We start from the raw sequence: 26,407 nt of genomic DNA on the forward strand, positions 1-26,407 counted from the left end.
TCTGAGAGGTGGTCACACAGCCTCTCGGCGCTTTGCACGTGGGTGAGATGCTCAGCAAACTTTAGCAAGGAGTGCTTACCAGACACAAATAGATGTGCCACGTGGAGGGTTGGGAAACTGCTGAGGGTGAGCGTGCCCTAATTCTGGCCTAAGAAAGTTAGGTTTATATGCAAAACGGTGCTGAGACAGCACAAGTGGGAAGCGTCTAGGATGGGCATCCGTGGCGGCTGCCAGGTCAGGCCCCACTGCCCTTCCCAGACTGCCGCTCTGAACAGTGAGGAGGCACAGAGGGACCTCAAGAGTTCCTCCTTGCTGGCAGGGGTGATCGGGAAGACAGGCTGTCTATTCTGTATACGGTTTACTTGTTACCTCCATCCCCCATATCTGTAAGCCCGGCTTCTTTTTGCCCACGGAGCCTGGTGTTTTGAGCGTGGGTCTATTGATAGTGTTGCGGGACCCATTTCTCCATATGGCCAGCAGGGGGCAGCAGAGGGCCGCTAGCGCCAGCAAACAGGAGACGTCCTGAGGGTGACGTGTGATGGCTGTTTACCAGCTTGGGTTTCCCACCTGTGAAGTGGACCGTGACGACTGTGTGGTGTCCGGCCTGGGACACTCGGGTTGCTCTTAAAGTGAATGAAAACCTTCGAGGGCCAAAGCTTCCAACCACTTCTCGGCTCCTTCTTTGAGGAGAGGTCTCCCCAGGGCTGATGGGAGAGGACCCAAAGCTCCACCCAGCCCCCAGCCCCAGGACACTTCCTTCTCTCCAGTTAGCCCAGGGGGCTGGGTCAGGGCAGGAAGCCATGGGCAGGTCTTTCCCACAAACCACGGAGGGAGGGGGGCTTCCTGCCTTCAGGGCCACCACACCTCCAAGGCACGGATAAACCCGAGTCCCGACCCATCCCAGGAGTTCAACCTGTCAGATACTCACAGGTTCACCCCCACATCTCCTCCCAGCCCGAAAACAAGGGGCTCCTCAGTGGAGTCTTCACCGAATCCCCTCATGGCTACCTCTACCGTAAATCAGGCCCTGTCATACAGGACACTCCTCCAACCTGAGACCTATGACAGGTGGCACCTCCAGCCCCAGTTAAGTTTGACCTCAGTTCTCAGATCTGTACCCGCCATGGGCTTTGGAGACTTGGGTTTGGTGGGTGGGGTGTTAAAGATTCCTGATAAGCACTTAAGCAAGGCTGTCGGGCAGAAACTAGAAACCCAGTGGCTGACTGAGGGAATGAGTGCAGGAGGGCTGGCCGGTGGAGGGGGGCTGGCCGGTGGAGGGGGGGCGGGGGGGGGCTGGCTGGTGGAGGGGGGCTGGCTGGAGGGGGGGCTGGCTGGTGGAGGGGGCTGGCGGGGGGGGGCTGGCTGGTGGAGGAGGGCTGGCTGGTGGAGGGGGCTGGCCGGTGGAGGGGGGCTGACCGGTGGGGGGGGCTGGCCGGTGGAGGGGGCTGACCGGTGGAGGGGGGCTGGCTGGTGGGGGGGCCTGGCTGGTGGAGGGAGACTGGCTGGTGGAGGGGGCTGGCTGGTGGAGGGGGGGCTGGCCAGTGGAGGGGGGCTGGCTGGTGGAGCGGGGGCTGGCCCGTGGGGGGGCTGGCCGGTGGAGGGGGCTGGCTGGTGGAGGGGGCTGGCTGGTGGCCTCTGCTGCCTCGAAGACCATACCCAGGAGATTAGTGTCAGTGTCTTTTTTTTTTTTTTTTTGGTTTTTCGAGACAGGGTTTCTCTGTGTAGCTTTGCGCCTTTCCTGGAACTCACTTGGTAGCCCAGCCTGGCCTCGAACTCACAGAGATCCGCCTGCCTCTGCCTCCCAGTGCTGGATTAAAGGCGTGCGCCACCACCACCCGGCTAGTGTCAGTGTCTTTATTAGTGGCACCTCTTTCCCTGAGGGGACTGTAGCGCCCAAAGCCCAGAATCAGCCACACTGTCCTTCCCCAGCCACACTGCCCTTCCCCCCCACCCCCCACCCCCACCCAGCATATGGTCTTCACCCAGAGTTCTAGAATATGCACCTGGGTCCCCAAGGCTAGCACCTTGATTGTGGAGGGTCAGGGGTCTAAGGTTTTGTACCCACAAATCACAGCCTGGGATGTTCCCAGCTCCAGAAATACTGCCTCCCTGATTCGTCTGAGCCGTAGGCAGCGTATTCAAGGAAAGTTGGGGACCCTCAAGCGTCTTTCCTGATTGATTAGCTTGTACGATATGCTCATTAATTCCCTCCATTCTGTTATCTCTTTCCGGGGACCCCGACTCTGAAGTCCACCAGCTTCGTCATCCAGATGGCTTCTCCGGCCCCTCCTGCTCTACTCATATCCCGGCTTCCTGTTCACCGACTCGAGCCTCAGGTTAGTCCCAGAGTGACCCAAGAGGCTGGATGCCTAGGGCTTTGGTTTCAACATCAGCCTTCCACCCACACAGCCTCTCCCAGCAGCAGAAGTTCAAGCCTGGAACCAGCTTTCAAGGTCTTCATAGACCTGGCTGCGGGGCAGGTAAGGGTAGCGGGCACAGATGGTGCAGAAGCGTTCCCTCCAGTCACCCAGGAGCCGCACACGGAGCCGGTCTCGCCAAGCAAAGAAGCGCTGATAGCGACTCTCATTCATGCTGACCAGGAAGACAGCCAGCTCGCGGGCTGAGCTGAAGTCATCCACGTGTACAAAGGCATCTGGTGGCACAAAAGCCTCGTAGGTGGCCCGGGGAGGTCCCAGCACCACAGGCACAGCACCGGCTGCCAGCGCATTGCGCCAAAACTTCTCGGTGATGTAGTCTCGATGCTGCGAATTCTCAAAGGACAGGTAGAAGCGGTACCGGGCCACAGTGGGCAGCAGACAGTTAGCGCACAGCGGCCGTCCAGTGGCACGTCCAAACACATCCACCCTCAGGTGAGGGGCCAGCTGCCGGTACAGCTTTGCACGCTGCTGCCGCTCCTGGAAATTGCTGACCACCCAGGCAGCCATCTTGCTTTTGGCCGGCAGTGGGGGTGTAGGCCCAGAGTAGGGCTCCAATCGACCGTAGGGTACAAAGATATCCGAGTCACGCCGATAGCTCAGCACCCAGTTGAAGATGCCTCGGAAGTGATGGAGACCACGGGTGTTGCTGGGAGATTCCATGGAGGCCCAGACCCAAGGCTGTCCACGCGGCCTCTGTTTCAGGGGCAGGCGAGACTGCAAGGTCTGCAGCTCACGGTGGTGGAAAACAACAGCATCTGCGCTGGCCAGCAGGCTCCGGTTAGCACTCAGGAGGCAGCGAGCCATGCCATAGCGACTGCAGGTATCACGGGGCAGCTCTGGGGGCCGGTCAGTGAAAGGCCAGTGCCAGATAAGGATGGTGACCGTGGGCTGAGGCGCTGGGGCACCCCCAGGAGCTGATTCCAGCTGCCAAAGGAGCCAGAGGGCCATGAGTGCTCCAGCCAGGCCCCCCCAGGCCCGCAGCCTCCGGGTTGGGTTGCACCCTGAAGCAGGATTTAAAAAAAAGGAGAGGCCCTTGTCACCCTCAGGGACACCGGTAAATCCCCATCATCCCCCACTTGGGACGCCCCAAGGGCCAGGCACTCACCAGCACAATTCATCCAGAGCTTCTGAAGTCAGTCACCCAAGGAAACGAGGTTTTCAAATCACAGCTGCCTCCCCAATAGAGGCACCCTGAAATCACAGCTGCATCTCACTCAACTCAGGCCCTGATGCTTTCCTTTCATCTACCCAAGGTGAGGGAAGCCAGGGCCCTTCCCACTTCTGCCCCACCCCTACCCCTTCAGTTTTTTGGCATCAACCACTATCTAGTCCTGTCCTCTGCTGGAAGAGGGAATTGAGACAGGAAGAAGACCAAGCCAGGGCCCCCTGCCCAACCCTGCTGGTCCCTGGAGATGACCAGCTAGGCGTACAGAGGAGGGACAGGACTCCTGCTTGCCCTCGGGAGAAGGATAGCCCCTTTGTGAGTATGTAAGCAGAAGTGGCCACCTCTCCAGAGGAGCACCCCCATCCATGGTCCCACCACACAACCCCGGGACACCCGAAGACAGCAACTGCACTTCCCCAGGAGGTCACAGAGGCTCCTCCCTGTAGTGACACCCACTTCCCCCAACTCCCCAGAGCTGGCCCTGTTCCTGCGGACCCTCGGGCATCACAAACTGCTGTTCTCAGAGACCTCGGCGCCCCACCGCTGCCACCTCCAGGCACTGCCTTGTTCACAGAATCACAATCCTTAGGAAAGGCCCCATCACAGTCTGACGAGACCTCACTTAGCACATGTCCTCCAGGGCAGACTCAGAGCTGCCTTCAGGACGGCCAAAGGATGCACATCTCTCCCGGCCTAGGGACCTGTGGGCACACAAACCTGGAGCTGTAAGCTCAGCCCAAGGTCCTGGGTGGACTAGGAAGAGCTGCAGGTCACTTCCTTTCTTGCTGCTGCCCCAGGAGGGGGCTTTCCAGTCTGGAAAGGGAAGGAGTCTGTGTGTCCCTGACGTGGACAGGCAGACTGGTGGGCAGGGGCTGGCATCCACTCCAGAGCAGGAAGGCTCGTCCCAGCCTCAGGTCTAGGCTTGGCTGGCTTCCCTCCAGCTGGCCCTGGTGGCCTAACCTGTATCTTGGAGATAAGATTCCTCTCCCTCTCACCCCCGACCCCCAATCTGGAGATGCAATGACCCAGTACAGGCCGGGGGGGGGGGGAGTAGCCTGGCAGGGTCACCCAGAGCTTTAACCTATACAAGGCATTTAGCCAGGGTATTTCAGCTTCCTCCATCCCTACCAGATCCACCACTCTGCTGCCCAGGACACTGTGGGGTCCCATATGGAGAACAGCAAGCTTGCCTTGTCCATGTCCCCGTCCTCCAGGAGTTCTGAGAGAAACTTCCAGATCTGCTGCTGCAGGGTCCCTTTTAGGGATCACCACTTCACCCAGCCCTGCCCTGTCTCACTGCTGGGCTTCCAGGACTCCTGGCCTCCCTTAGCCATGGTCCCACATGACATGCTGCTGTTGAGACAGGAACCAAGTGACTGACAGTTACCGTGGTGGGGGCAGAGGCCAGTGCGGGCGAAGGTGACTGTTTGGCACCTCGCCCCATCCCCCCAATGCAGGGTATAACCTCCAGATTGTGGTGGAGAGTTTGCGCAATGCCTAAAGGGGAAGAAAGGGGGTGAGATCAGAAGCCATCGAGCTGCCTTGAGATACGACTGAAGGTGGCCACGGAGTGGGCAGCTGCGCCCTTGCCCTTCTCATCCCTCGGTGCCTGGTGGGATGACCACAGCGATATCTGCCCTTTTGACTCCGCCCCTGGCATCTCCCTCCATCTCTCCCCAAGCAGGGTGACCCCCAAGAGAGCCACACCCTGGCTTCAGACCTCACTTCACCCCACCCCACCTCTTCTCCCTGTGGCAGGAACTCAGAAGGCAGTGGGGGACCTGCAGGAAGGGGGCCATCCTGCCAGCTTGGGGCCACAGGCTTCGGGCTGCCAGAGCCCTGCTGTCCTTCCTGTTTGTGCTGCCAGGCTGGCTGGGGCCCTGGCCCCGGCCTCACCCACACCTGCAGCCGGTTCCCTTCCTGGGTGGACTGGAAGGAACCTCCCCCACATCTGTCTTAGTACTGTCTAACTCCCCCGTGCCAGCCCTGGTTGGCAGCTGCTGGGGCCCCTGATCATGAGAACATGCTAACTGGGAAATAGATTCAGAAGTTTGGCCCAGAAATGGCTCAGAATGAAAGAGGAAAAGGCGGAGGGGAGGGCTGAGACAGCGTGAGTCAAAGGGAAAGCCAGGGGCCTCAACATACCACTTCATCCTCCCGGCCTCCCAACTCTCTGGGCTGTCTGGGAAGCAAGGGCACCCAACCCCCGCCCTGCAGTTTGGAGCGCACGGGATCAGGATCACACAGTCTACCCAGCCTAAGAGACCCCGTGGACGCTCCTCCCGCCAGGGCGCAGACAGCTGCACCCCTGCACACACAGGCTTGGGGCCCGCAGGAGGGTGAGACTTGCCACCTCTAAAAGTGCCTGCCCACCTGCCTGATCCTCACCCAACCTCCAAGACGGGCCAGGTGTGTGCCTCGAGCTCCCCCTGGTGGCCGTTCTCTGAAGTCACCGATTGTGCTAAGGAGGGAAGTAGCTGACACATGCAACAACGTTCTGAGGACTTGGGTTCAGGGCTGCCTTTGGGAAAGCGTAGAGATGGGGTCTTGTAGGCTTGCAGGCAGTAAAGGGGACGCCTAGGGAGCGTGCTGCTGAGAAGTAACATGAAATGGTATCAGGAGCCAGCTGGGCTGGGCAGCAGGCGGACAGCCCTGAAGAGCGTGGGAGAATTGTGGTCTCTCGGCTGCTCTTCTCCCATTCTTTCCCATTAGGCCTCTGGGGAATGAGCATGTCCTTGTTCTTGTCCAGGTGCAACTGTTGGGTGAGCTACAGATCTGCCAAGAGCTGTTTCTCTAGGGACCCACGTACCGCACCCCAAGTTTTGCATATCCTTTTCTGTTTTGCACTAGGACACTCTCCTCTGGGCTGCATAGCTGTTGGGAGGCTGAAGCTGGGGCACCCAGAATCAGGGGTCACTTCCTAGCTTCCCAGGCTGAAGGACATCACCTCCTAGGGGATGAAGCTGGGAGGACCTATTTATGTGTGTGTGTGTGTGTGTGTGTGTGTGTGTGTGTGTGTGTGTGTCTGTGTATCTCTGTGTGTGCATGTCTCTGTGTGTGCATGTCTATGATGTGTGTCTCTGTGTGTGCATCTCTCTCTCTCTCTCTCTCTCTCTCTCTCTGTGTGTGTGTGTGTGTGTGTGTGTGTGTGTGTGTGTGTGTGTTGGGGGGCATGGAGGATATGTACCACCTTATTTTTTTTGAGACAGGGTATTTCACTGAACATGGAGCTCACCAGTTGGCTGGATGCCTAGCTAGCAAGCCCCTGGATTTCTAGGCTTTGGGGCGACAGACACACACCTACACTCCTACCACACTTTTTTTTAAAATTACATTGGTGGGGGGGCTAGAGAGATGGCTCCATGGTTAAGAACACCAGCTGCTCTTCCAAAGGACACAGGGTTGATTCCCAGCACTCACATGGTAGCTCACAACCAGCTGTAATACAGTCCCGGGGGGTCCAACACACTCTTCTAACCTCCAAGGGCACTGCACATACGTGGTGGACAGACCTATGTGCACGCAAAGCACCCATCAGCACATTTTTTAATTAATGACATTTGGAGATGGAACAATGGCTCAGAGGTCAAGAGCACATACTTCTCCTGCAGAGAATCTGAGTTCAGTTCTTTTTTTGAGTTCAGTTCCTAGCATCTATTGTGCATGGCTTACAACTGCCTGTAACCCCAGCTCCGAGGGATCTGACCCCTCTTCTCACCTCTGTGGACACCCACATGCATATACCCACACAGAGACACACACGTACATATGTAGACATACATTTTCATTTAGAAATAAAAATCTTTTAAAATTGCATTTATTTATTTGGTGTGTGTGTGTGTGTGTGTGTGTGTGTGTGTGTGTGTGTGTGTGTACACGTGCATCTGTGCCACAGAGCACTTGTCAGATGACAATGTGCTGGAGTCAGCGCTCTCCCTCCCTCGTGTGGGTTCCGGGGACTGAATTCAGTTCATCAGGCTTGGTAGCAAGCGCATCTACCTGCTCACCTATCTTGTCAGTCAAAATCTTTTCAATTACATATTGCTTATTTGTGTGCGTGTGTATGTGGGTGTGAGTGTGCATGTATGGAGGTCAGAGGACAACTTGCAGGAATCTCTTCTCTCCTTCCGTCATGTGGGTGTCGAACTCAAATCATCAGGCCTGGCAGCAGGGGCCTTGGCCCACTTAGGCCATCTCGCCTCATATGGATGCCGTGAAGCCCGGGTCCTCAGCTTGCATGGTAAACAGTCTACGAAAGGAGCCAGCTCTCAGTCCCTGAAGCCAGGAGACTCTGTTTCCTAGGATCACTGACGACACCTTCTGTTCCACGCTCGGTCTCCTGTAGTGGGTAGCCGGTCCAGCTTTGACCTGGAAGTACCACCCCCACTGAGGCTTCGGTCACTGTGGTTTGGGAGTTTTTTCCAAATGGATGGGGGCCACCCAGGTTTGTGCTGAGGTAGAGATTATCACCCTTTGGCATCTGTGCTGAGTGACATCTGGAAGTTCCTCTAAGAAGACAAAGCAGCTGAAGCAGAGGAGGAGCTGGGATCCTAGGGGCCAGGACTGCAGAAGGCTCAGGCGGGCTCAGGCCTCTGCTGTGAGTCTGGCTTCTTGTTGGAGCCAAACAAAGCACACAGCTCAGCAGGGGCCCTGGGGCACAGAAAGGAGAGCAGGTCCACTGGCCCAGGGAAGTAGGGGAATGTGGCTCTGGGAATGGCCAAGCTATGCCCCTTGCCCAAGAGTTGACTCACCAAGCCCCTGTAGACCCCAGAGTTACCCAGCCGCTCTGCAGAGTGGGCAGCAAAGGGGGGGGATGCACTGAGGATATCCAAATGTCACGACGGTGGGTCTCTAGCACGGACCAGCAGGGACATCACCGCAAATGTTGTGGCCCGCCCCCTCTGGACTGAGTCTGGAACTCTGGGAAGCCAGCCCCCAGCTCTGGCTACAGCACCCCCAGTGAGACTGATGTGCTGAGCCTCAGGTGGTCCTTTACCCCGGGTGAGGCCACATCTCTGTACACCCCAGTCCTCTGTGGTCATCTCCCCTGCAGGCAGGCAGATGAGTGACAGTGAACGTCCAGAGCTCTGCCCAGTGCTCAGCTCCCCCTCCATCCTCTCCCACACCACAGCCCAGAGGGAAACAGGCTTAGGACAAAGGCCAGCCCAGGGTCACAATGAGAGAGAGGGGGGTTCTGCTGTGGGGGACTCTGGCTCCCAGAATACACTGCTCTGGATAAACCAGTGGCTTCACGCAGTGTTGATCCTATTTCTTTTTTCTTTTACTTATTTCTTCCTATGTGCATTGGTGTTTTGCCTGCATGTGTGTCTGTGTAAGGGCGTTGGATCCCCTGGACCTGGAGTTACAGACAGTTGTGAGCTGTCATGTGGGAGCTGGGAAATGAACTTGGGTCCTCTGGAAGAGCAACCAGTGCTTTTGACCACTGAGCCATGTCGCCAGCCCCCATTGACCCCATTTCTAACTAGTCTCCCCCCACTCCTCAGGGACCCGCCTGTGCCTAACCAGCTTTGTCCCCTGTTGCAGGGTTATCTAGAGCCTGCACCCTCTCCACCCCACACATTCTTACAGGTTTTGAATACAACCTTTGCCCGTCCTATTTGACTAACATCCCTGTTCTTCAGGTCCATCTACTGATGGCCTGATTTCAGCACCTCTGACTGCTTGCTCTCTCTCTCTCTCTCTCTCTCTCTCTCTCTCTCTCTCTCTCTCTCTCTCACACACACACACACACACACACACACACACACTTACTTTATTCCAAGTGTGTAATATACTGGTAAGTGTATTGGTAAATTGCCATGTGTTGTTTGAGTTCACCTGAGAAGTTGGCTCTGGAAGTGGGGCTGCCATCGCCTCATTTCAGACCCAGGAATATTTGTCTTAAAGTGTCCTTTGAGAACACTTGTCTAGGGATGGTCTGCCCCCTCCCCTGACTCTGTGACAAGAAGGGAAGAGAACAGAAAAAAGAAGAAGAAGAAGAAGAAGAAGAAGAAGAAGAAGAAGAAGAAGAAGAAGAAGAAGAAGTAAGGCCGAGCGGTGGTGGCGCACGCCTTTAATCCCAGCACTCGGGAGGCAGAGGCAGGTGGATCTTTGTGAGTTTGAGGCCAGCCTGGTCTACAGAGTGAGATCCCAGGAAAGGTGCAAAGCTACCCAGAGAAACCCTGTCTCGAAAAAAAAATAAAAATAAAAATAGCGTTCACAACAGAAGGGCTGTGGTTTATCCTGTGATATTAAAGCGCCTACAGAAGGAAGAAGCAGGAAGTTTGGCCATGAGAGGTCAGTCATGGGAGACAGCTCAACTGGGAACTCCAGCTGACTGTCACAACGTCCCTAGTTGGTGTCTGCTGGATGCTTATGAGCCGAGATTTGAGGTCTCTTTCTGCTTGTATTTAATGTTGTTTTATTTGGATTCAATCTGCTTTGCTCAGGACTTTGTCAGAAACTCCAACTGAGTACCTCAACAGGGCTTCCCCAGGAATCTGCACCCGATGCTTGGTTTGGTTTGGTTTGGGTTTTTGAGAGGGTTTCTCTGTGTAGCCCTGGCTGTTCTGGAACTTGCTCTATAGACCAGGCTGCCTCGAAACTCAGAGATCCACCTGCCTCTGCCTCCTGAGTGCCAGCATCAAACCACCTGGTGTGTGTGCTGGATGTTTTGAGCACTCAATTTGATGATGTTTTGTAATCTGTCTATCTCCCTGCTACTTGCTATTTATTCTTTTACATGGCTTGTTGTGTACGTAATAAACTCACCCATTCAAAACAGAGAGTATGCTTATGACACATCACGATCCCAATTGTATAGAACATAATCATCATAGTCAGCAGGATGCCATTTCTGTTTTTAAGGAGTGACTGCTATAAAAAGAGCAAGGGGACCGGAGCTGAAGAGGATGCTGGTCCTCCCAGAGCACTCAGCCCTACATGCATCCGTGCTAGAAGCAGAGGAATAAACGTCATCCACGTCTAAAACTGCAATCACAGTGTTAAAGGATAAAGAGTCCTCTGTAGCCTCTCTCTCCCTGCCTTCCTTTGCTTACAAAGAAAGTTCATTACTCAAGACCTTAGTAGGCCCCCAGACCTTGGCACAACTGACTTCCGTTGGAAGTACCATTCAGGCAGGAAAACTCAACATGTAGACAGCACCACCCGCTAAAACTAAAACAAAGACATGGTCCATCCAAGTTCACAGTTAGGTGTTTCTGTCGGTGTGCTTCCCTGTATTGACCACCGCGCTCTCTGGTGTCAGACCCTCCTCTCACCTAGTTTAAGACCTGTGCTCCCTCCTGTTGGGAACCTGAATCCTTTCGGCTCTGCCAGGTTCCCCAGAGAAACAAAACAAAAACAAGCAAAGAAAACCCCTCCACCTGCCCCACTCTAGGAGCAGAAGCACTTATTCCTGCCGGCTGTCAGGGCTGGTCCCTCTGGAGGCGAGGAAGGGCCAGGCTGCTCATGGAGGGCAGACTGCCATCTAAGGGGATGCTCACAGGGACGAGGGAGTAGTTCCCCCAGGTGAGCGGTCCCTCTGCTCCTGCCTACTCTAAGCAGCCCTGGGGAAGGGGAAGTTTCATTCCTTTCTCTTTCATGATTTATGTCACTTTCCCCGCGCCCCCCCCCCCATGAGACAGGGTTTCTCTGTGTAGCTTTGCGCCTTTCCTGGAACTCACTCTGTAGTCCAGGCTGGCCTCGAACTCACAGAGATCCGCCTGGCTCTGCCACCGCTGCCCTTCGGATACCGCTAGTTTGATGAAAACAAACAAGTTAACTCTGGGTCAAGATCTTCTGCTCACAGCACCCCACCGTGTGGTTGAGGTCCTCCTCTGAGGAGCACCAGAACGCTGGCTGTCTAATGACTATGTGACCCAGTACCAGGCCGTATTCCCGGCCCACTCTTCAGTCTGGCTTGAGAAAGCCACCACCATTAATTTGGCTACCCTCTTTCCTGATGACGCAGGTGCTCATCCACAACCGTCAGGAGAGGAAAGATGAAACCAGGTACATGGGAGCTGCAGTAGTTACTTTAGCCAAAATGAATTGGGCCCAAGCTTGGTACCTCAGCCCAGAGAGTAAAACTGATCGGTCTGACCCAGGCTCTCTGATGGGGAAAAGGAAAGTCCACCACTCTATTCGTGGGCAGTTAGTCGGTATACTTTTACTATGGGGCATGTCCACGGTATTATCTAAAGAGAAAGGAGGCTTCTCGCTGCTGGGAAAAAGGACGTTAAAAAAAATCTTGGTTCTGAGAGAGACTATTTGGCTGCCCCTCCACATTGCTGTCCTCCATTGTTGGGCTGCTAATCTGGCTGCTGACAAACAACCCTAAAACCAGTGGGGCCGATTGATATTCTGATGCCTAACATGGCCCGGTGGTGCCTGAGACTTCATGGTAAAGAAGAAATGCACAGCTCAATCCCACAGGTTGGTAGAGGGCACAATTGCCAGGACTCTGGTAACCAACCTTCACCATGCTATTCATCTGGGGCCCACAAAACTTTCTGAGTTACTCAGACCAAGGTATTTTTTTTTGTTTGTTTATTTGGTTGGTTGGTTGGTTGGCCGGTTGGCTTTTTGAGACCGGGTTTCTCTGTGTAGCCATGGCTGTCCTGGAACTCACTCTGTAGATCAGACTGGCCTCGAACTCAGAGATCTGCCTGCCTCTGCCTCCTGAGTGCTGGGATTAAAGGTATGTGCCACCACTGCCCAGCCAGACCAAGGTATGCTATACCTAAACTAGACAGCCTAACCTAGGATGTCTCAGCTGGATGCCAGGTTTGGGCTCAAGTGAATCCAAAACAGAGAGCCTTGCCCAAGGGTTCAACTGAGAGACCAATACCCCCAGTGAACTCTGGGAAAACTGACCCAAGACCCAGCCTGCTGAGGGAGGATAAAAGCACTTGCTAGTTTTTATAAATACCTTTCTAGGGTGAGTGAAAGTGTTCCCTACCCTGTGGGAGCCTGTTCTCGGGTTCCTCGTGGCTTTACCCAGCAGGTCTGAATACAGGATGATCAGGACCACGGGCCTGAGTGCAGGTGTCTGAGATGGTCTGCACTTGGCTGTGCTAGGGGAGGAGGTCTTTTGCTCCACCCCTTGGCATCTCTATAAAAACCCTGGGGCAGAGGCAGTCAGGGCCTGTTGGAATAGGTTCCAGGCCCTCTCAAGGCTATCCTTTATTTTCTATCTGTTTATCTCCGCAATAAATCCTTCTAATATTTCCTGCTGCTCGCACTCAAGAAAACTCTGGGGAGCTGTGGGGTTGGTGGGTAAACACCCCACACTACCCTGATAAAACTGCTCAACAGTATCTTAAAAAGCTCTTCCAGTGCTGGGCAATGGTGGCACACCCCTTTAATCCCAGCACTCAGGAGGCAGAGCCAGGTGGATCTCTGTGAGTTCGAGGCCAGCCTGGTCTACAGAGTGAGATCTAGGACAGGCACCAAAACTACACAGAGAAACCCTGTTTCGAAAACAAACAAAAAAACTCTTCCAGGAACGGGTCCCCTGATTTGGTCTCCCCCTGGCAATGGGGTCAGACAGTAACCTGGCTTTCATGACCAAAAACTCAATTAATAGCTAAAGCTTTAGATATACATTTAAAACTTCATTGTACAGACCTCAGAGTTCTGGCCAGGAGAAAGAGTAAACAGGATGTTAAACAAACAAAATTTAACAAAACTCTCGGAGTCCAGGGAAGTAGAGGTAAGCCTCCTTCCTCTGCTTTGGCCCACTCCATCCCATATCGGGAGGGATTTACCCCATGAGATTTTGTTTAGAAGACCTCCCCAACTCCTTTCCAGGCTCAGAGAGCAGCAGTTGGCAGAACTCTCCCTGCATTTCTTCCTCAAGTCCCCACTGGTCCTCCAGCTCCGTAAAAGCTAGTTACTGGACTACCCTAGATCCCAGCTGACCTCCGAGTCCACCACCAGCTTTCCATGTTCCAGTCCAGTGACACTGTCTGGGCCAAGCAGGTAGCCCAACAGGCACTGGAACCAACTTTAAATGGACTCTACACTGCGATTATCTCCATCCCTACGGCTGTGAAGGGAGCTGGCATTACACCACCAATCCACCACACACAGGTCAAAAAAATGAAGGCCACAGATGCTGCCAAATGACTGTCTCCAGACTATGCACTCATTGAAATTAGGCCCCCAGGCCTTGCCCCTCCTGCCCCTCTACCCCCCCTCAGAACTGTGTTCGATATGAAGACAGGGTTGTGGTCCAGTCCCCACTGCCCTCAGGCCTGGACCTGAGAACTAAGAAGAACAGATACAGGGAAGGCATTAGCTAGTGTGACTGCAGACCAGCAACCAGCAATATTCATTCTGACCTTTGCTCACTGACGCCTGCTTTAACTATCCGAGTGTACTGGAGAAGGGAAAGGTACAGGAGTTTATCTTCTGAGAGGGGAATACAGTTTATAATTCTATGTATGCCCTACAGCTGGGCCCCGTGGTAGCCGGAAACAAGAGACTTTTCTACTGCAAAATTTGGGGTATAAAACTAAGGCTTCCTGGAAAGTTCCTTAAAAAAAAGATTCTGACCTTTGAAAAACAGGAAAAATGTGGGGAATCAAACTCTACGTCACAGAAAGGGACCCTGGGGATAGATTTAATCAATCCTAGCCAGGACTGCTGGTTATGCTTAGACACCCAGCCCCCATAATACATAGCATAGGAACTAACCGGACTTTCAGCCCATTGACAAAACTCACTGTCAGCCCAAATGAACACTAGAGGACTTACAAGGGTACCGCCCCTTATTTTGTCTTACGGATTACTTCATATGGATAACAACAACATTACTGGGCCCCTGAGACCACTTGGTCTCTGACTCATTTGACTAAATGTGCCTCTTCTGATGCTTTCCAAACTAAGCAGACAGGCTGATCAGGGTCAGATGCATTAAAACAACAGTTTAGATTCCCTTGCAGGAGTGATCCTACAAAATTGGAGAGGCTAAGACTTACTTCTCATGAGATAAAGAAAACTCTGTATGGCTTTGCAAAAACAAAACAACCCCCCCAAAAAAACCCTATTGTTTCTATGCTAGTTGATCAAGAGTAATTAAAAAATATCTTGCCATGATTTAAGACAAAACAAAACTTGTCTGGACAGTGGTGGTGAACGCCTTTAATCCCAGCACTTGGGAGGCAGAGGCTGGCAGATTTCTGAGAGTCTGAGGTCAGTCTGGTCTACAGAACAAGCCTAGGGCAGCCAGGGCTACACAGAGAAACCCTGTCTCAAAAACAAAAAACTAAAAACCAAACAAAAAAACCTCAAAGAGACAAAGACATACATCATCAGGTAATTGATGTCAGTTTCTGTCCTCTTGGTCCCCCTGGTTAACACTCCGCTATCAGCACTGACTGGACCTTGGCAGGCCCCTGCATCCTAAACCATATGGCCAATTATGTATCAGTTCAGTAAAATTAATGGTCCTTAGGACCAACTACACTTATTTAGAACAAGATGAGTCCAAGATTTGACTCATCCACTAAGGCCGGTGGGGAATGTAACAAGGCCCCAGACCTTAGCACAAATGACACCATGATAGGAGTACCATTCAGGCCATAAAACTCAGCATGAAGACAGTACCACCTACCAAAACTAAAACAAAGGCCTACGCCATCAAAATCCATAGTTCTGGGAAAGTCCCTAAATGTACTAACCTTGATTTTTAGCTTCTGTAGTTCTGGGTAACTGTCCTTGTTAACTGAAATATGTCAAGCCAGGATATGTTTTTTGTGCTTAAAAGTTCATCCTGAGAAATGCTCAGTGCTCTACTGGGATCCCGAACACCCAGAGTAGTTGCTGACCAGCTAATAAAGACTTTCTATTGGCTTAAACCCATGTCCAAGCAGTCTTCTCTGTGAGTGCCACAACAAAGGTCTCCGAGAATTCCTCAGGTTCTTGCTGAAATGTAAAACTTTCTCTATTCTCAAACTCTGTAAGATGCAAGTGAGAAAAAAAAAAAGGAGAAAAAAAAAACAAGCAATAAGCTGGGCGGTGGTGGCGCACACCTTTAATCCCAGCACTCGGGAGGCGGATCTCTGTGAGTTCAAGGCCAGCCTGGGCTACAGAGTGAGTTCTAGGAAAGGCTCCAAAGCTTCAGAGAAACCCTGTCTCGAAAAAACAAAAAAACAAAAACAAAAAAAAAAAAAAACAAGCAATAAAGAGGTTGGCTTAAGACTTATAACAGGGGAAAAACTTAAGAGTTTAATGATATGTATGGACAGGCAATTTTCATTTACAATCCTAGGCCACGTATGCCATTTGGATTGAACTCTTGCTTATAGAAATAAAATACGAGACAGTCAGGAGATAAGGGAAGTGTTGAGAAGGATATAATTTTTGGTAGGAAAGAAAATAATATTTCATATAAGGATGGGTTTTATATAATAAAATGAGATTTTGTCCTGAAAGATAAAAGATAAGGACAAAATAAAAATTCAAAGCCTTAACACTAAGTTACAGAAGGACTGAGTGAGTTGAATACAAGATCTGTGGGTAGGATTTTAAAACGATGAATGTTTAGTGATTAAAGGTTATTAAAAATCTCTAGATATCATGGTAACATTACGGTAACTTTTAGAAAAGAATTTTTAGAAAAAAAAAAGAATATATGTCTAGTCTAATCAAGATAACTACTGGAGTTGGGAATAACTGCTTGGGGAAACTGAGTCATGGCAAAAATCAAGACTTACTTAAAATTTTGTTTTCTAAGCTTTATCTAAATGTTACCCAGAACCTAAAATTGCAAAGCTAAACAAAACAAAAAAAGGCAAGTGTAGGGTGCTGCACATCTTTAATCCCAGTACTTGGAGGCAGAGGCAGGCAGATCTCTGAATTCCAGGCCAGCTTGGTCTACAGAGCAAGTTCCAGGTCAGCCAGAGCAGTATAGAGACGTTCTGTCTCAAAAAAAAACAAAAAATAAAATAAAATAAATCACAAAGCTAGTAAAGCAGTCTTTTGGGGTGTTTACCAAAATTTGGAGGCTTACACCAATGAAGATAAGAGGCTCAAAAAGGACAACCAAGATTTGGGCCCTTGCCCTCCATGGTCAGCTAGGACCCAGGTGTGGTGATTTGAATGTAATTGGCCCCCAGTAAGACCATAGTGAGTGGCATTATTAGGAGGTGTGGCCTTGTTGGAGGAAGTGTGTCACTGTGGAGGTGGGCTTTGAGGTTTCATATACACTCAAGCCACACCCAGTAAGACAGACCACTTCCTGCTGCCTGTGGATCCAGATGTAGGACTCTCAGCTCCTTTTCCAGCACCACGTCTGCCTGCATGCTGCCTTGCTTCCCACCATGACAATAATGGACTAAGCCTCTGAACTGTAAGTCACCCCAATTAACTGTTTTCCTTTATAAGAGTTGCTGTGGTTGGGGCTGGAGAGATGGCTCAGTGGTTAAGAGCACTGGCTTCTCTTCCAGTGGTCCTGAGTTCAATTCCCAGCAACCACATGGTGGCTCACAACCATCTATTGTGGGATCTGATGCCCTCTTCTGTCATAAAGTCAACAGAGCACTCGTGTACATAAAATAAATAAATCTTAAAGCCAACAAAAAAAAAAAAATAGTTGCTGTGGTCATGTTGTCTCTTCACAGCAACAGAAACCCTAAGACACAAGGTGGGCTGGAGAGATGGCTCAGAGGTTAAGAGCACTGGCTGTTCTTCCAGAGGTCCTGAGTTCAATTCCCAGCAACCACAGGGTGGCTCACAACCATCTGTAATGAGATCTGGCGCCTTCTTCTGACATATAGGCACACGTGCAGACAGAACACTGTATACATAATAAATAAATAAATCTTAAAAAAAAAAAAGACACAAGGGAACACTGGGACCACTTCTAATAGGTTCTCTTTCTTTCTTTCTTTCCTTCTTTCTTTTTTTCTTTCTTTCTTTCTCTTATTTATTTATTTTTTTAATTTTATTTACCTGTTTGTTTAAGTTTGTTTGTTTATTTTTGGAGACAGGGTCTGACTATGTAGCCTTGGCTGGCCTGGAGCTTGCTACTCAGACCAGGTTGACCTCAAGTTCACAGAGATCTGCCTGCCTCTGCCTCCCAAGTTGCATGGCCGCCATGCCAAGCTCACCTATCTTCTTGATTGGAGAGGCCATAGAGTCTCCAGAGAATAGACTGAAGCCAGTGCACATCCTACAGGAAGGAAAGTCAGTGGAGAGGGACAAAGGAAGTCGTGTGCTCAGCAGGATCCTGACCCATCCCTGCAGACGGCACAGCTCTCAGAGAAAAAACTAAGGAGTCAGGAGGCTCCTCTCAACACATTCACTTAGTTGGGCATGCCATTAATCCCAGCAGTCAGGAGGCGGAGGCAGGCACATCTCTGAAAGCTCGAGGCCAGCCTGGTCTACAAAGTGAGTTCTAGGACAGCCTACACAGAGAAACCCTGCCTCAAACAAACAAACAAAGCCACACAAAACACACACACACACACACACACACACACACACACACATTCAGGACTAAAAGTATGGCAGCTGTCATAGTCACAGATCATTTTCCAAACCATATAGAAGACAGTGCCAGTCAAATCCCAGCTCTACACATGCTTTGGGCAGGTAAGGCTCTAAGCAACATAACTCCCCTTACTTAAATCCCTGCCTCATGTACCTGGCTGTAGGTACATTGTGTTCCTCAGGTCTCTCTGCCTGGCCTGTCTCCCTCCCCCACCAACTCATTATAGGGGTCCAGGAGTCTGTCCCCTGTAAGAATCCCACAGGCCTATATGGCTATTCCCTTAACTTTCTGTCCTAGGTAGATAACAAGCAGAAATGGCATTGGGTACTCACATCGAGGCGTATGCCAACTACTCCCTCTCCCAACCCTTTTTATCCCACATAATGGGTCTTCAGAATCTCACCACCTTTGGGATCCTCTTGCCCTTCCTATTCCTAAACTCTAGGGCAGAAGAGTGAGTAGGAGGGGTGAGTCCCCACTGTGGAGGGTGAGGGATATCCTGTGTTTGATTCTCCTCCAGTCCAAGTCCCTTATAGAGCTACCACCTCTCTCTGGAGGTGCAAGAGAAGGTCCCAGGCCCTCACTCAATCCACCACGGCTCCCAGGGAGGTGGGTGACTGTGGACTAATCACACCATCAGTGAAGCCAGAAGCCACCCTCAACGTCCATCCACCCCGTCTCCCAGGGAGGTAGGCCAGAAGCCACTCACAGGTTTGAAAAAGACTTTAATTGGCTTTTGTCTCCAGAACTCTCTACCCATGCCTGGCTCTAGGGGTCCTGGACTAGTCCCTCCAGTTTGAGGGTTCAGACCAGGCAGAGAATGTGCAAGCAGATGCTAGGTCTCCCGCATAAGGTGGAGAATCTCCCTGGCAAGGAAGCCCAGGGGCTGGTGCCTCCCTCCTGCCAGAAGCATGCAGAGGGTCACAATGCTGTTCTTTTCCGTGGGGAACACCAGGACTTGCTTCTCTCATCGGCGGGCCGAGGGCTGCAGGCAAGTGGGCGTCACCCTAGGAGTCACTGCAGCGGAGAAGGTGAGGAGTGGGGACCCGGCACTGGTGCCGCCAGCGAGGACTGGTCAAACAGCGGGTTGCGCACCTCCATCTCCCCTGTCTGTGAAGACACTGGGTCAAGCTCCTGGCAGCAAGGCCTGGGACAGCAAGGTGAGGAGACGCCCTAGCCGGTAAGCCCGCCCACACCCCTAGAGCACTCACCGGTGCCAGGCCTGGGCACTCATACACCGTGAAGTCGCCGTCTTCATTCTCCTCATCGGAGGAGGCTGACTCCAGTTCCTTCGGAGGTTCCTTATGCCTAGTGGGGGTGAGATAGCTGGGTCCCCTGCGCACTCTCCAGGGCCCAGGGGCCCGGAGGTAGGTGCTCAATCTGCTGTTGCCCTGGGTGTGGGCTGGGATAGGGGTGAGGGGCGGGGCTACAAGTAAGAGGTTGGGTGCAGGCGGGAAAGGGCTGCCAGGTGAGGTGGGGGTGGGGCGAAGGCGCAGGGGGAAAGTGGCTGCTTTTTTCAGGCTAGGGACACTCACCGCTCCAGGCACAGCATCTGCTGTCTCTGGTGCTGGTAGTGATACATCTCAGCGCTGTGCGCCAGCCGCTGATCCCCGGGCTGTGGAAGGGGGCGGAAATGTCAGGCAAACGCCGGGGGCGCCCGGAATAAGAGCCAGCCTGGTGGGGGAGGAGCTACGCACCGAGATTCGCGGTGTTGAAGGTGAAGTGGGCGCCTTGGATGTGGCAGCATAGTCGGCCTTCTGAGTCAGGCGAATCTCCCGCTGGAGCCTGGAAGGGTTTGGGGTCGAGAGGGTTGTTATGGAGCTGAAGGTCAGACCCCACCCGCCAGCTGGGGCCAGCGACTCACCTACACCAGCAGAGGGCTGCCACAGCCAGGGCGGCTGTGCTGGCCAAGCAGAAAGCCAGGATCAGCACTGTGGGAGGGAGGGGCATTGTGAGGAGCCGTCTGAGGAGGGTCCTTAGCCTGCCTCCCGTCCCATCTCCTTTGTGCCTCCTCCTTCGACCCGCCACATGCCTGTCCCTTACTGCCAAGCTGGACCTACCAAGGGTGAGGCCATTTCCATGTCCGCCCTGGGGCTCCAGCGGGGACATGTGCACGGGCCCAGAAGATACAGGGGAGCCCAAGGAGGCGTAGGGCGTGGGCTGGGAGGTTCCATGAGTGGAGGGGAGGCCGGGCTCCAGTCCTTGACCCCACTGTGAGAATCCCAGAGTAGCTGCTGAGAGGCAGGCACATAAAGTCAGCGGGCCTTGACCTTGACTCAAAGAAGCAGGGTCAGGGACGTGAGCAAGGGGCAGAGAGAGGGTGGGCATGAGGGGTGGGGGGTCCTCACCAGGCTCCAGGAGCTTCTGGGCAGCCTCAGGCCAGGGCTGCGCTGTAAGCCTTGAGTGCCCAGCCTCCTTCTCCTTCAGCGCTAGTTCCTGGGCCAGAGAATCGATCTCCTCTTCCAGTCTGGGCTGGGGCAGGTCCTCCCCTGAGGAGTGTGAGGGGCCATCATAGAGCGAGGCCCCAGACCCTTTAGACAACACCTGCAGCAGGCAGTCTCCCGAGATGGATGGAGGGACCCATCCCAAGTTTCACCATCCTGGGTTACCATGGCGACAGCTGAGGGAGCTTCTTTAAGTACCAGGGGATGGGGGGGGGGAGGTGGAGAAAAGGGCTAGAGAGATGTGCAGAGGCCCATAAGAGGAGAAAGGAATGGAATCCCTTATCCTAGCCAGTGTGCCCAAAGAGCTAGGCAGAGCACTAAGACAATCCCTTTCCTACCTTGACCACCCCCAGGCACCTTCTCTGCCCAAGAGGAGAAAGGAAATTCTGAAGGCCCGGAGAGAAGCCAACGTATACCCAAATGTCTAGGCTTCTCCCAGTGCCCGCCATCAGAAAGGGAGCCTGTGGGGGTGGGCAGGGGGCCGGGCCCCCATTGATTCTCACTCTGTACCTCCCGCATGGGACCCCAATCTCCAGCAGTCCTCTGGCCTTTTCTCAGGGCCCCTCTTTACCACTCCTTCCCAGGAATCCTGGCTGGCCACACCCCCAGCACCTCTCGGGTCAAGCCCCCATCACCTGAAGGGACATCCAGATAGACTGAAGGACAGCTGGCACTGTCACAGGGCTGGCACTTCCAAACATGCTGTGTGGAGTGTACAGGGTAAATGAGCAAAGGAAGGAGCAGGTGGCCTAGAGAGTGCCGACGTAGACACCTGGAACAGCTTTTGGCGGACTTATGTTCCAAGCCCTAACGTTCTGACCCCTCCTCTTCCTGAGGTCATCCTTTACCCTAGGAGGACTCAACTGCCATAGGCCTCAGCCTAGTTCCAACACTGGGCCAGCACCGTCTTGAAAGGATAAAAGGGCTTTGTCGCTCCTAGAGTGACAAGAGTTCCAGGCTGGTCTTGGACCTGAGTGCTCCACAAAGCTCAGGAGGATGGGCCCACAGGGCAAGGCAGGAAGGGAGGGAAGGTTTCTCACCCACCCATTTCCCCTGAATCTATACTCTGGCATACCAGAAGGCTGGTGCATCCTGGGTACACAGAGCCCTTGCTGGTCTTCCTGGAAGGACTGAAGGCATGGTCCACAGGCATGCGCGCCCGGTGGGCATCTGGCCCGCCTCTTCAGGGCACAGTCCAGGCTTCCAGGACAGGTGGGAGCATCTGAGGAAGAAGCAGGGGCATGGCCCATCTCAGCCGGCAACAGCAGCCCTGCTTAGGAACCCCTCCTTCCACAGAGCTGGCCAGGCCTGTCTCCGGCCATTGTTCTGGGCAGGCCCTGCCTTCCTGCTGCCAAGTTTCAGAATCAGGAAGCCAACAGTCCCAAGTTTTTAGAGAACTACCCTGCCCCATCCATTCCTCTCAGTCCTGCTACCAGACCTAAGCCCTACCCTTAAAGAAGAACTGACCCTAACTGTCCAGTCAGCCTCCAGAAAAGGACTGTATAGTCCTCCAAGGCTGGCTTTTGACCTTTGTGTGGCTCAGAGTGAGCCAGGACCTTTCATCCAGATTGCTACTGAGGACAGAGCTCTATTCTCTTTTTGGCTCAGGAGCAGCAAAGGATGCTGGGTAGCCATTTCTCCTAAACACTGGGTGTTCTCTCTAGACACCATCACATAATCCTACAACCCTAGAGTCTAGTCTAGCATGCCACAGAACAAATGCTCAGTCCAGAAGACAGAAGACTCTTCCTGTCTAGCCTTTGTCTTTAGAGCAGAGAGAAGCCACTGGGATTTGGGAGACCAGCTAGATGGAGCTAGCTAGATACAATGAGGGCATTGAGAGGCCTGGGCTGGTCAGCACTGGGGATGCCAGTCTAGGTCATAGTTCCCAGTCCCATTTTTTGTCTTCTTCATTTGGGGCCCAGAGCATGGTGTTCTGCTTACACATGCCAATTAGTACCATGCTAATGGAGGTAGATAGAACAGTGACCCTCATGCCTCAGTTTCTCCTGTGGGGTGTATAAGTTCAGTTGCTTCAAAGCTAAGGAATATTTCCAACCTGGGACCCTGGTCCCTGTCCCAGGAAGCCAGCAGAGCCAAGGGACTACCCAGCAGGACATCAACCTTGCCTGGTGAGTGTCTCTGGCCAATTGAGTCCTTCCTCCCCTCAGCCCCGCCACCACGGCACACGGCACGTAGCAGGCAATGCCAGTCGGGCCCCCTGGGATGTGGAGGACATTCTGCAGCCTTTGACTTAGTTTCCTTTTGTAATCTGACACTCGACATCTACTGGAAAGAAGTTCCAGCAGCCCCGAGGGCAGGTGGGACATTGAAGCCCAGGCCAGGCCCTTCTATCCTCCATAGGCTGGATCACCAGACTCCAGTGACAGCGATCTGGGCTTGGGTCTTGGAATAGTTAAACATTAAACCTGTGCCAGGAGGCTTACATGGACTCCACCCACCAGCTAGGCTCCAGGGAGCCAGTTAGTCCCTGCCCCTGGTGCTGATAACCTAGTCAGATCTATACTAGAGGTGTGTGGCACAAGGCTGGTTTGGACCTCCCTAGCCCACCGGCCTATTGTTTAATCTTGGATAGAAAGACCCTCTCCAGCCTGGGTGTGACGAGGAGGTCCCAGGAACAACGGTAACTGGAGAGTAACTGGTATTCTACCCATGCTGGGCTACTGGCCCTCCAGGTGTGGTAAGGAGATGCTTAGGGACAGACGGATGGGTCAAGCCAGGTCTCTGTATTCAGCTACCGTGGCCAACGCGCAGAGGCCAGCACCGTCCCTGTAGTCCCACTCCTGAGGGGGCTCCACCCGGGAGGCAGGCTCTTCAGCAGGTGGCCTGTGCTACCTCTGATGAGGCCTGGTCTGGCCCTCCACCCTCCCCCAGAGTCTCTTCCAGTCACGCCAACCTTCGGTCCAGGGTTGTTTGCCGGGGAGGAGACCTGCCCAGCTCTTAAGGCCCCACACGCAGAACAATCTCGTTCGAGTCCCATTTGTGCCACAAACCAGTCACCTCTCAGTGCCTCGGTTTCCTCATCTGTAAGCTGGGCTCAAAGCACCTCCCCTTCAGAGCTCCAGAACTCAGCGAGCATATATATGGGCACCCTCTCCCACCTCACTCCCTTCAGGGAGATACGATTTGGATCCTGTGGCTTCAGGACCCATCTGGCAAGAATGTTTTCCCAGGCCGGGCTCACACTCTTCTGAAGGGTCAACATACAGACCTCAGTCCAGAAGACAGGGTGGCACTGTGCCCTCCAGGGCAGGGGATGGAGGCAGCTTGACCCCACTAAGTTGGAACAAGACCCTAATGGGCCTGGAACTCTTAGACTCTGCCATGGGAACCCACCCCAAGACAAGGCTGACAGCAGCAAAGGCCCACAGACACCGGGAACAACCTTGCCGACTGGAAACGGCAGAGACACAGAAACAAAGACACCGGATCCCCTCTGAGGGCCACCGGGAACCAGATGGCTGCAGACGCCCAGAAAGACATCCGGAGACACACGCCGAATTGGCTCAGGGACCCAGAAACAAAGACCAGAAGCTCATGAAATCTACGTTCGCCTCCAGGAACCTGAGAGAAGACTCATCCAACCTGGCCTTCAACGGGCCTGACCTGTTTACCCAATCCATGGCCAGCGGACCGGACGTGCCTGGCCTGCGGGCCCGGGTGAGGCCAGGGCGGTGGCAGGGAGGACGAGGGTGGCGCCGGGGGTTAGGATTCCCCGCCCGGCGATCCCGGCCCCGGAGCGCCCCGCAGCCTGCGCCCAGAGCGATAGCTCACCCGGGCGGCGGGCGGTGGCACTGTTCAGGGCCGCTCCGAGGATGAGGCCGGAGAGCAGCAGCCGCAGCAGCCGCAGGTGCCGCGAGGAAGGCGGAGGGATCGGCGTCGCCATGCTTCAGCGCCGCCACCCGGGCAGCATGGCACCCCGCGCCCCCGGGCTCAGTACCGGCTCCGGGAACCGTGACTGGAGAAGCCGGGAAGCGAGAGGGGGCGGAGGAGGAAGAGGAAAAGAGGAGGAGGCGGCGCTGACGCTGCGGCAAAGGATCCGGGATGCGATGGAGGATCAGCGGCCAGAGGAGCGTGTAGGGAGTGCGCCTGCGCGCTCCACCTGCGGGGGCGGGACATCTCCAGACTGAGCCCCCTCCCTCTGCGACCTGTTGAGGGTCCCCTTTCTACAGGCTACTAAGTGCCTCGGGCCCTCCAGCCTCTGCAACAGGATACCTTCTCATTACCCAGAAATCTGGTTTAGGATTGACTAGGAGTGGGCGTCCCAAGATACATGCCTTCCTCTTAGTGGTCCGACTGCCAAACCGTAGACCCTATTGGAGCGGAGGGCCTTAGACTAGGCGAACACCAGGAGCAAACACTGGCTGTCCTGGAACTTGTTATGTAGACCAGGCTAGCTGTTGCAGGCTTGCAAAGCGTATCAAAGGATAAACAGGTGCACAGAGACGCCCAGGTGTACTCAGAGACGCCTCCGGGCTTTCTAAGCCGCGAAGTATAAAGCAAACACAGCAGGCTCACAAGTAGATCGCTCCTGACGCCAGTTTCCGAGTGAGTCCACAAGGGGGCAAAAGTAAATTGACGTTGCTGCTGACAGGCGTCTGGGAGCTGTCCAAGGTGGTCACTGTCCCAGGTGATGGTTTTCAGTTCCCTTGAGTCACACAACATGGAGTATCCACGGTGCCTTGTATTCATTCTTCACTTCCAGTCCCCTAAGAACACACCCCATCCCATCCAGAGACCTCCCACTGACTCAGTCAAGAAAGCAAGGTTGAAGCTAACTGTGGTGGTGGAATCCTTTAATCCCACCACTCGAGAGGCAGAAGTAGGAGGTTATCTGTGAGTTCGAGACCAGCTTGGTCTACATATCAAGTTCCAGGACAGCCAGGGATACACAGTGAGACCCTGTCTTAAAAATGTAAAACAGATACTGGGCAGTGTTGATGCACTCCTTTAATCCCAGCACTTGGGAGGCAGAGGCAGGCAGATCTCTGTGAGTTCGAGGCCAGCCTGGTCTACAAAGCAAGTTCCAGGATAGTCAGAGCTCTTACACAGAGAAACCTTGTCTCAAGCCCCCCCCACACACACAAATATAAAACAGAAAAAAAAAATCTTGGCAGGAGGTGGTGGCGCACGCCTTTAGTCCCAGCACTCAGAAGGCAGAGGCAGGAGGATCTCTGTGAGTTCGAGGTCAGGCTGGTCTATAGATCAAGCTCCAGAACAGCCAAGGTTACACAGAGAAATCCTGTCTCAAAAAACAAAACAACAAAAAACATAAAACAGAAAGACAAGAAGATTGAGTTCGCCAGCCCTGTACTTCTCTCAGTCCCTCGGGCTCACAGTGTCAAAGCGGAGACTTGCTGTTGTAGGTTTACAAAATGTATCAAAGAATGACGCTGTGTGTGCCTGTGCACCCCCAAACCAGCCCTCAAAACCCTGACGGAACAGAACTTGTGTCTGAACTCATTTCCATAAAGGAGGCGGGGAGAAGTAGCATACCCAGGCCATTCTTCTCTACTTAGAGAACACAGAAACTTAGGTGTGGAATGCAGGGCTCTTGACACTTCCGGAGCCTCTGCAGTGGAGGGGGGGTCAGCAACCTCGGGGTGCATCTTCAACCCCTACCTATGTCACCAAGGGGGACCTGAGGTTTGTTAGGGTTTTGTCAGCCAAAGAGGACTCAGACTCGGGACCGCCCAGACCAGTGTAGAGGAGTGCCCTCGTCGCCTCAGGTCTGGTCCAGAAAGGAAGGAAGCAGGAAAAGTCAGTATCTTGGAACCAGACTAGCTCTGAAGGAGGACCAGCATCAGAAGGGTGCCCCGCCCTACGAACACTTCACTGC

General features: G+C 53.5%; 2 protein-coding genes across 3 annotated transcripts; both read right to left on the minus strand.

Annotated features, from left to right (window-relative positions):
* Positions 1 to 1,968: 1,968 nt before the first annotated feature.
* Fut7 (fucosyltransferase 7) lies at positions 1,969 to 4,985 on the minus strand. The gene is made up of 2 exons (XM_028868649.2): positions 3,544 to 4,985; positions 1,969 to 3,439 (listed from the first exon to the last, which is right to left on the minus strand). Exons 1-2 carry the CDS (start codon positions 3,554 to 3,556, stop codon positions 2,430 to 2,432), a joined length of 1,023 nt encoding a protein of 340 aa, XP_028724482.2. The 5' UTR covers positions 3,557 to 4,985; the 3' UTR covers positions 1,969 to 2,429.
* A 13,826-nt stretch (positions 4,986 to 18,811) lies between these two features.
* On the minus strand, positions 18,812 to 24,664 carry Npdc1 (neural proliferation, differentiation and control 1). 2 transcript variants are annotated; one of them, XM_028868752.2, is made up of 9 exons: positions 24,343 to 24,664; positions 21,623 to 21,769; positions 20,452 to 20,592; positions 20,164 to 20,334; positions 19,968 to 20,034; positions 19,801 to 19,888; positions 19,639 to 19,718; positions 19,315 to 19,411; positions 18,812 to 19,213 (listed from the first exon to the last, which is right to left on the minus strand). In XM_028868752.2, the coding sequence occupies exons 1-9, from the start codon at positions 24,452 to 24,454 to the stop codon at positions 19,118 to 19,120; spliced, it is 999 nt and encodes a 332-aa protein (XP_028724585.1). In that variant the 5' UTR covers positions 24,455 to 24,664; the 3' UTR covers positions 18,812 to 19,117. The 2 variants fall into 2 exon arrangements, with proteins under 2 accessions (XP_028724585.1, XP_028724584.1); XM_028868751.2 differs by having other exon boundaries at positions 20,164 to 20,337; positions 24,343 to 24,661.
* Between the last annotated feature and the right edge of the window lie 1,743 nt (positions 24,665 to 26,407).

The sequence above is a fragment of the Peromyscus leucopus genome, chromosome 4, assembly GCF_004664715.2.
Source record: "Peromyscus leucopus breed LL Stock chromosome 4, UCI_PerLeu_2.1, whole genome shotgun sequence".
Taxonomy (NCBI): Eukaryota; Metazoa; Chordata; class Mammalia; order Rodentia; family Cricetidae; genus Peromyscus; species Peromyscus leucopus.

What these genes read in the sequence shown, in the direction of transcription:
- Npdc1 (XM_028868751.2), bottom strand. Translation starts at nt 24,454, where the DNA reads ATGGCGACGCCGATCCCTCCGCCTTCCTCGCGGCACCTGCGGCTGCTG. An exon ending in CAGGATGCACCAGCCTTCTG is followed by an intron (nt 20,593 to 21,622) that starts GTATGCCAGAGT and finishes CACACTCCTCAG; the next exon opens with GGGAGGACCTGCCCCAGCCC. An exon ending in AGTGCCCAGGCCTGGCACCG is followed by an intron (nt 19,214 to 19,314) that starts GTGAGTGCTCTA and finishes GTGTCTTCACAG; the next exon opens with ACAGGGGAGATGGAGGTGCG.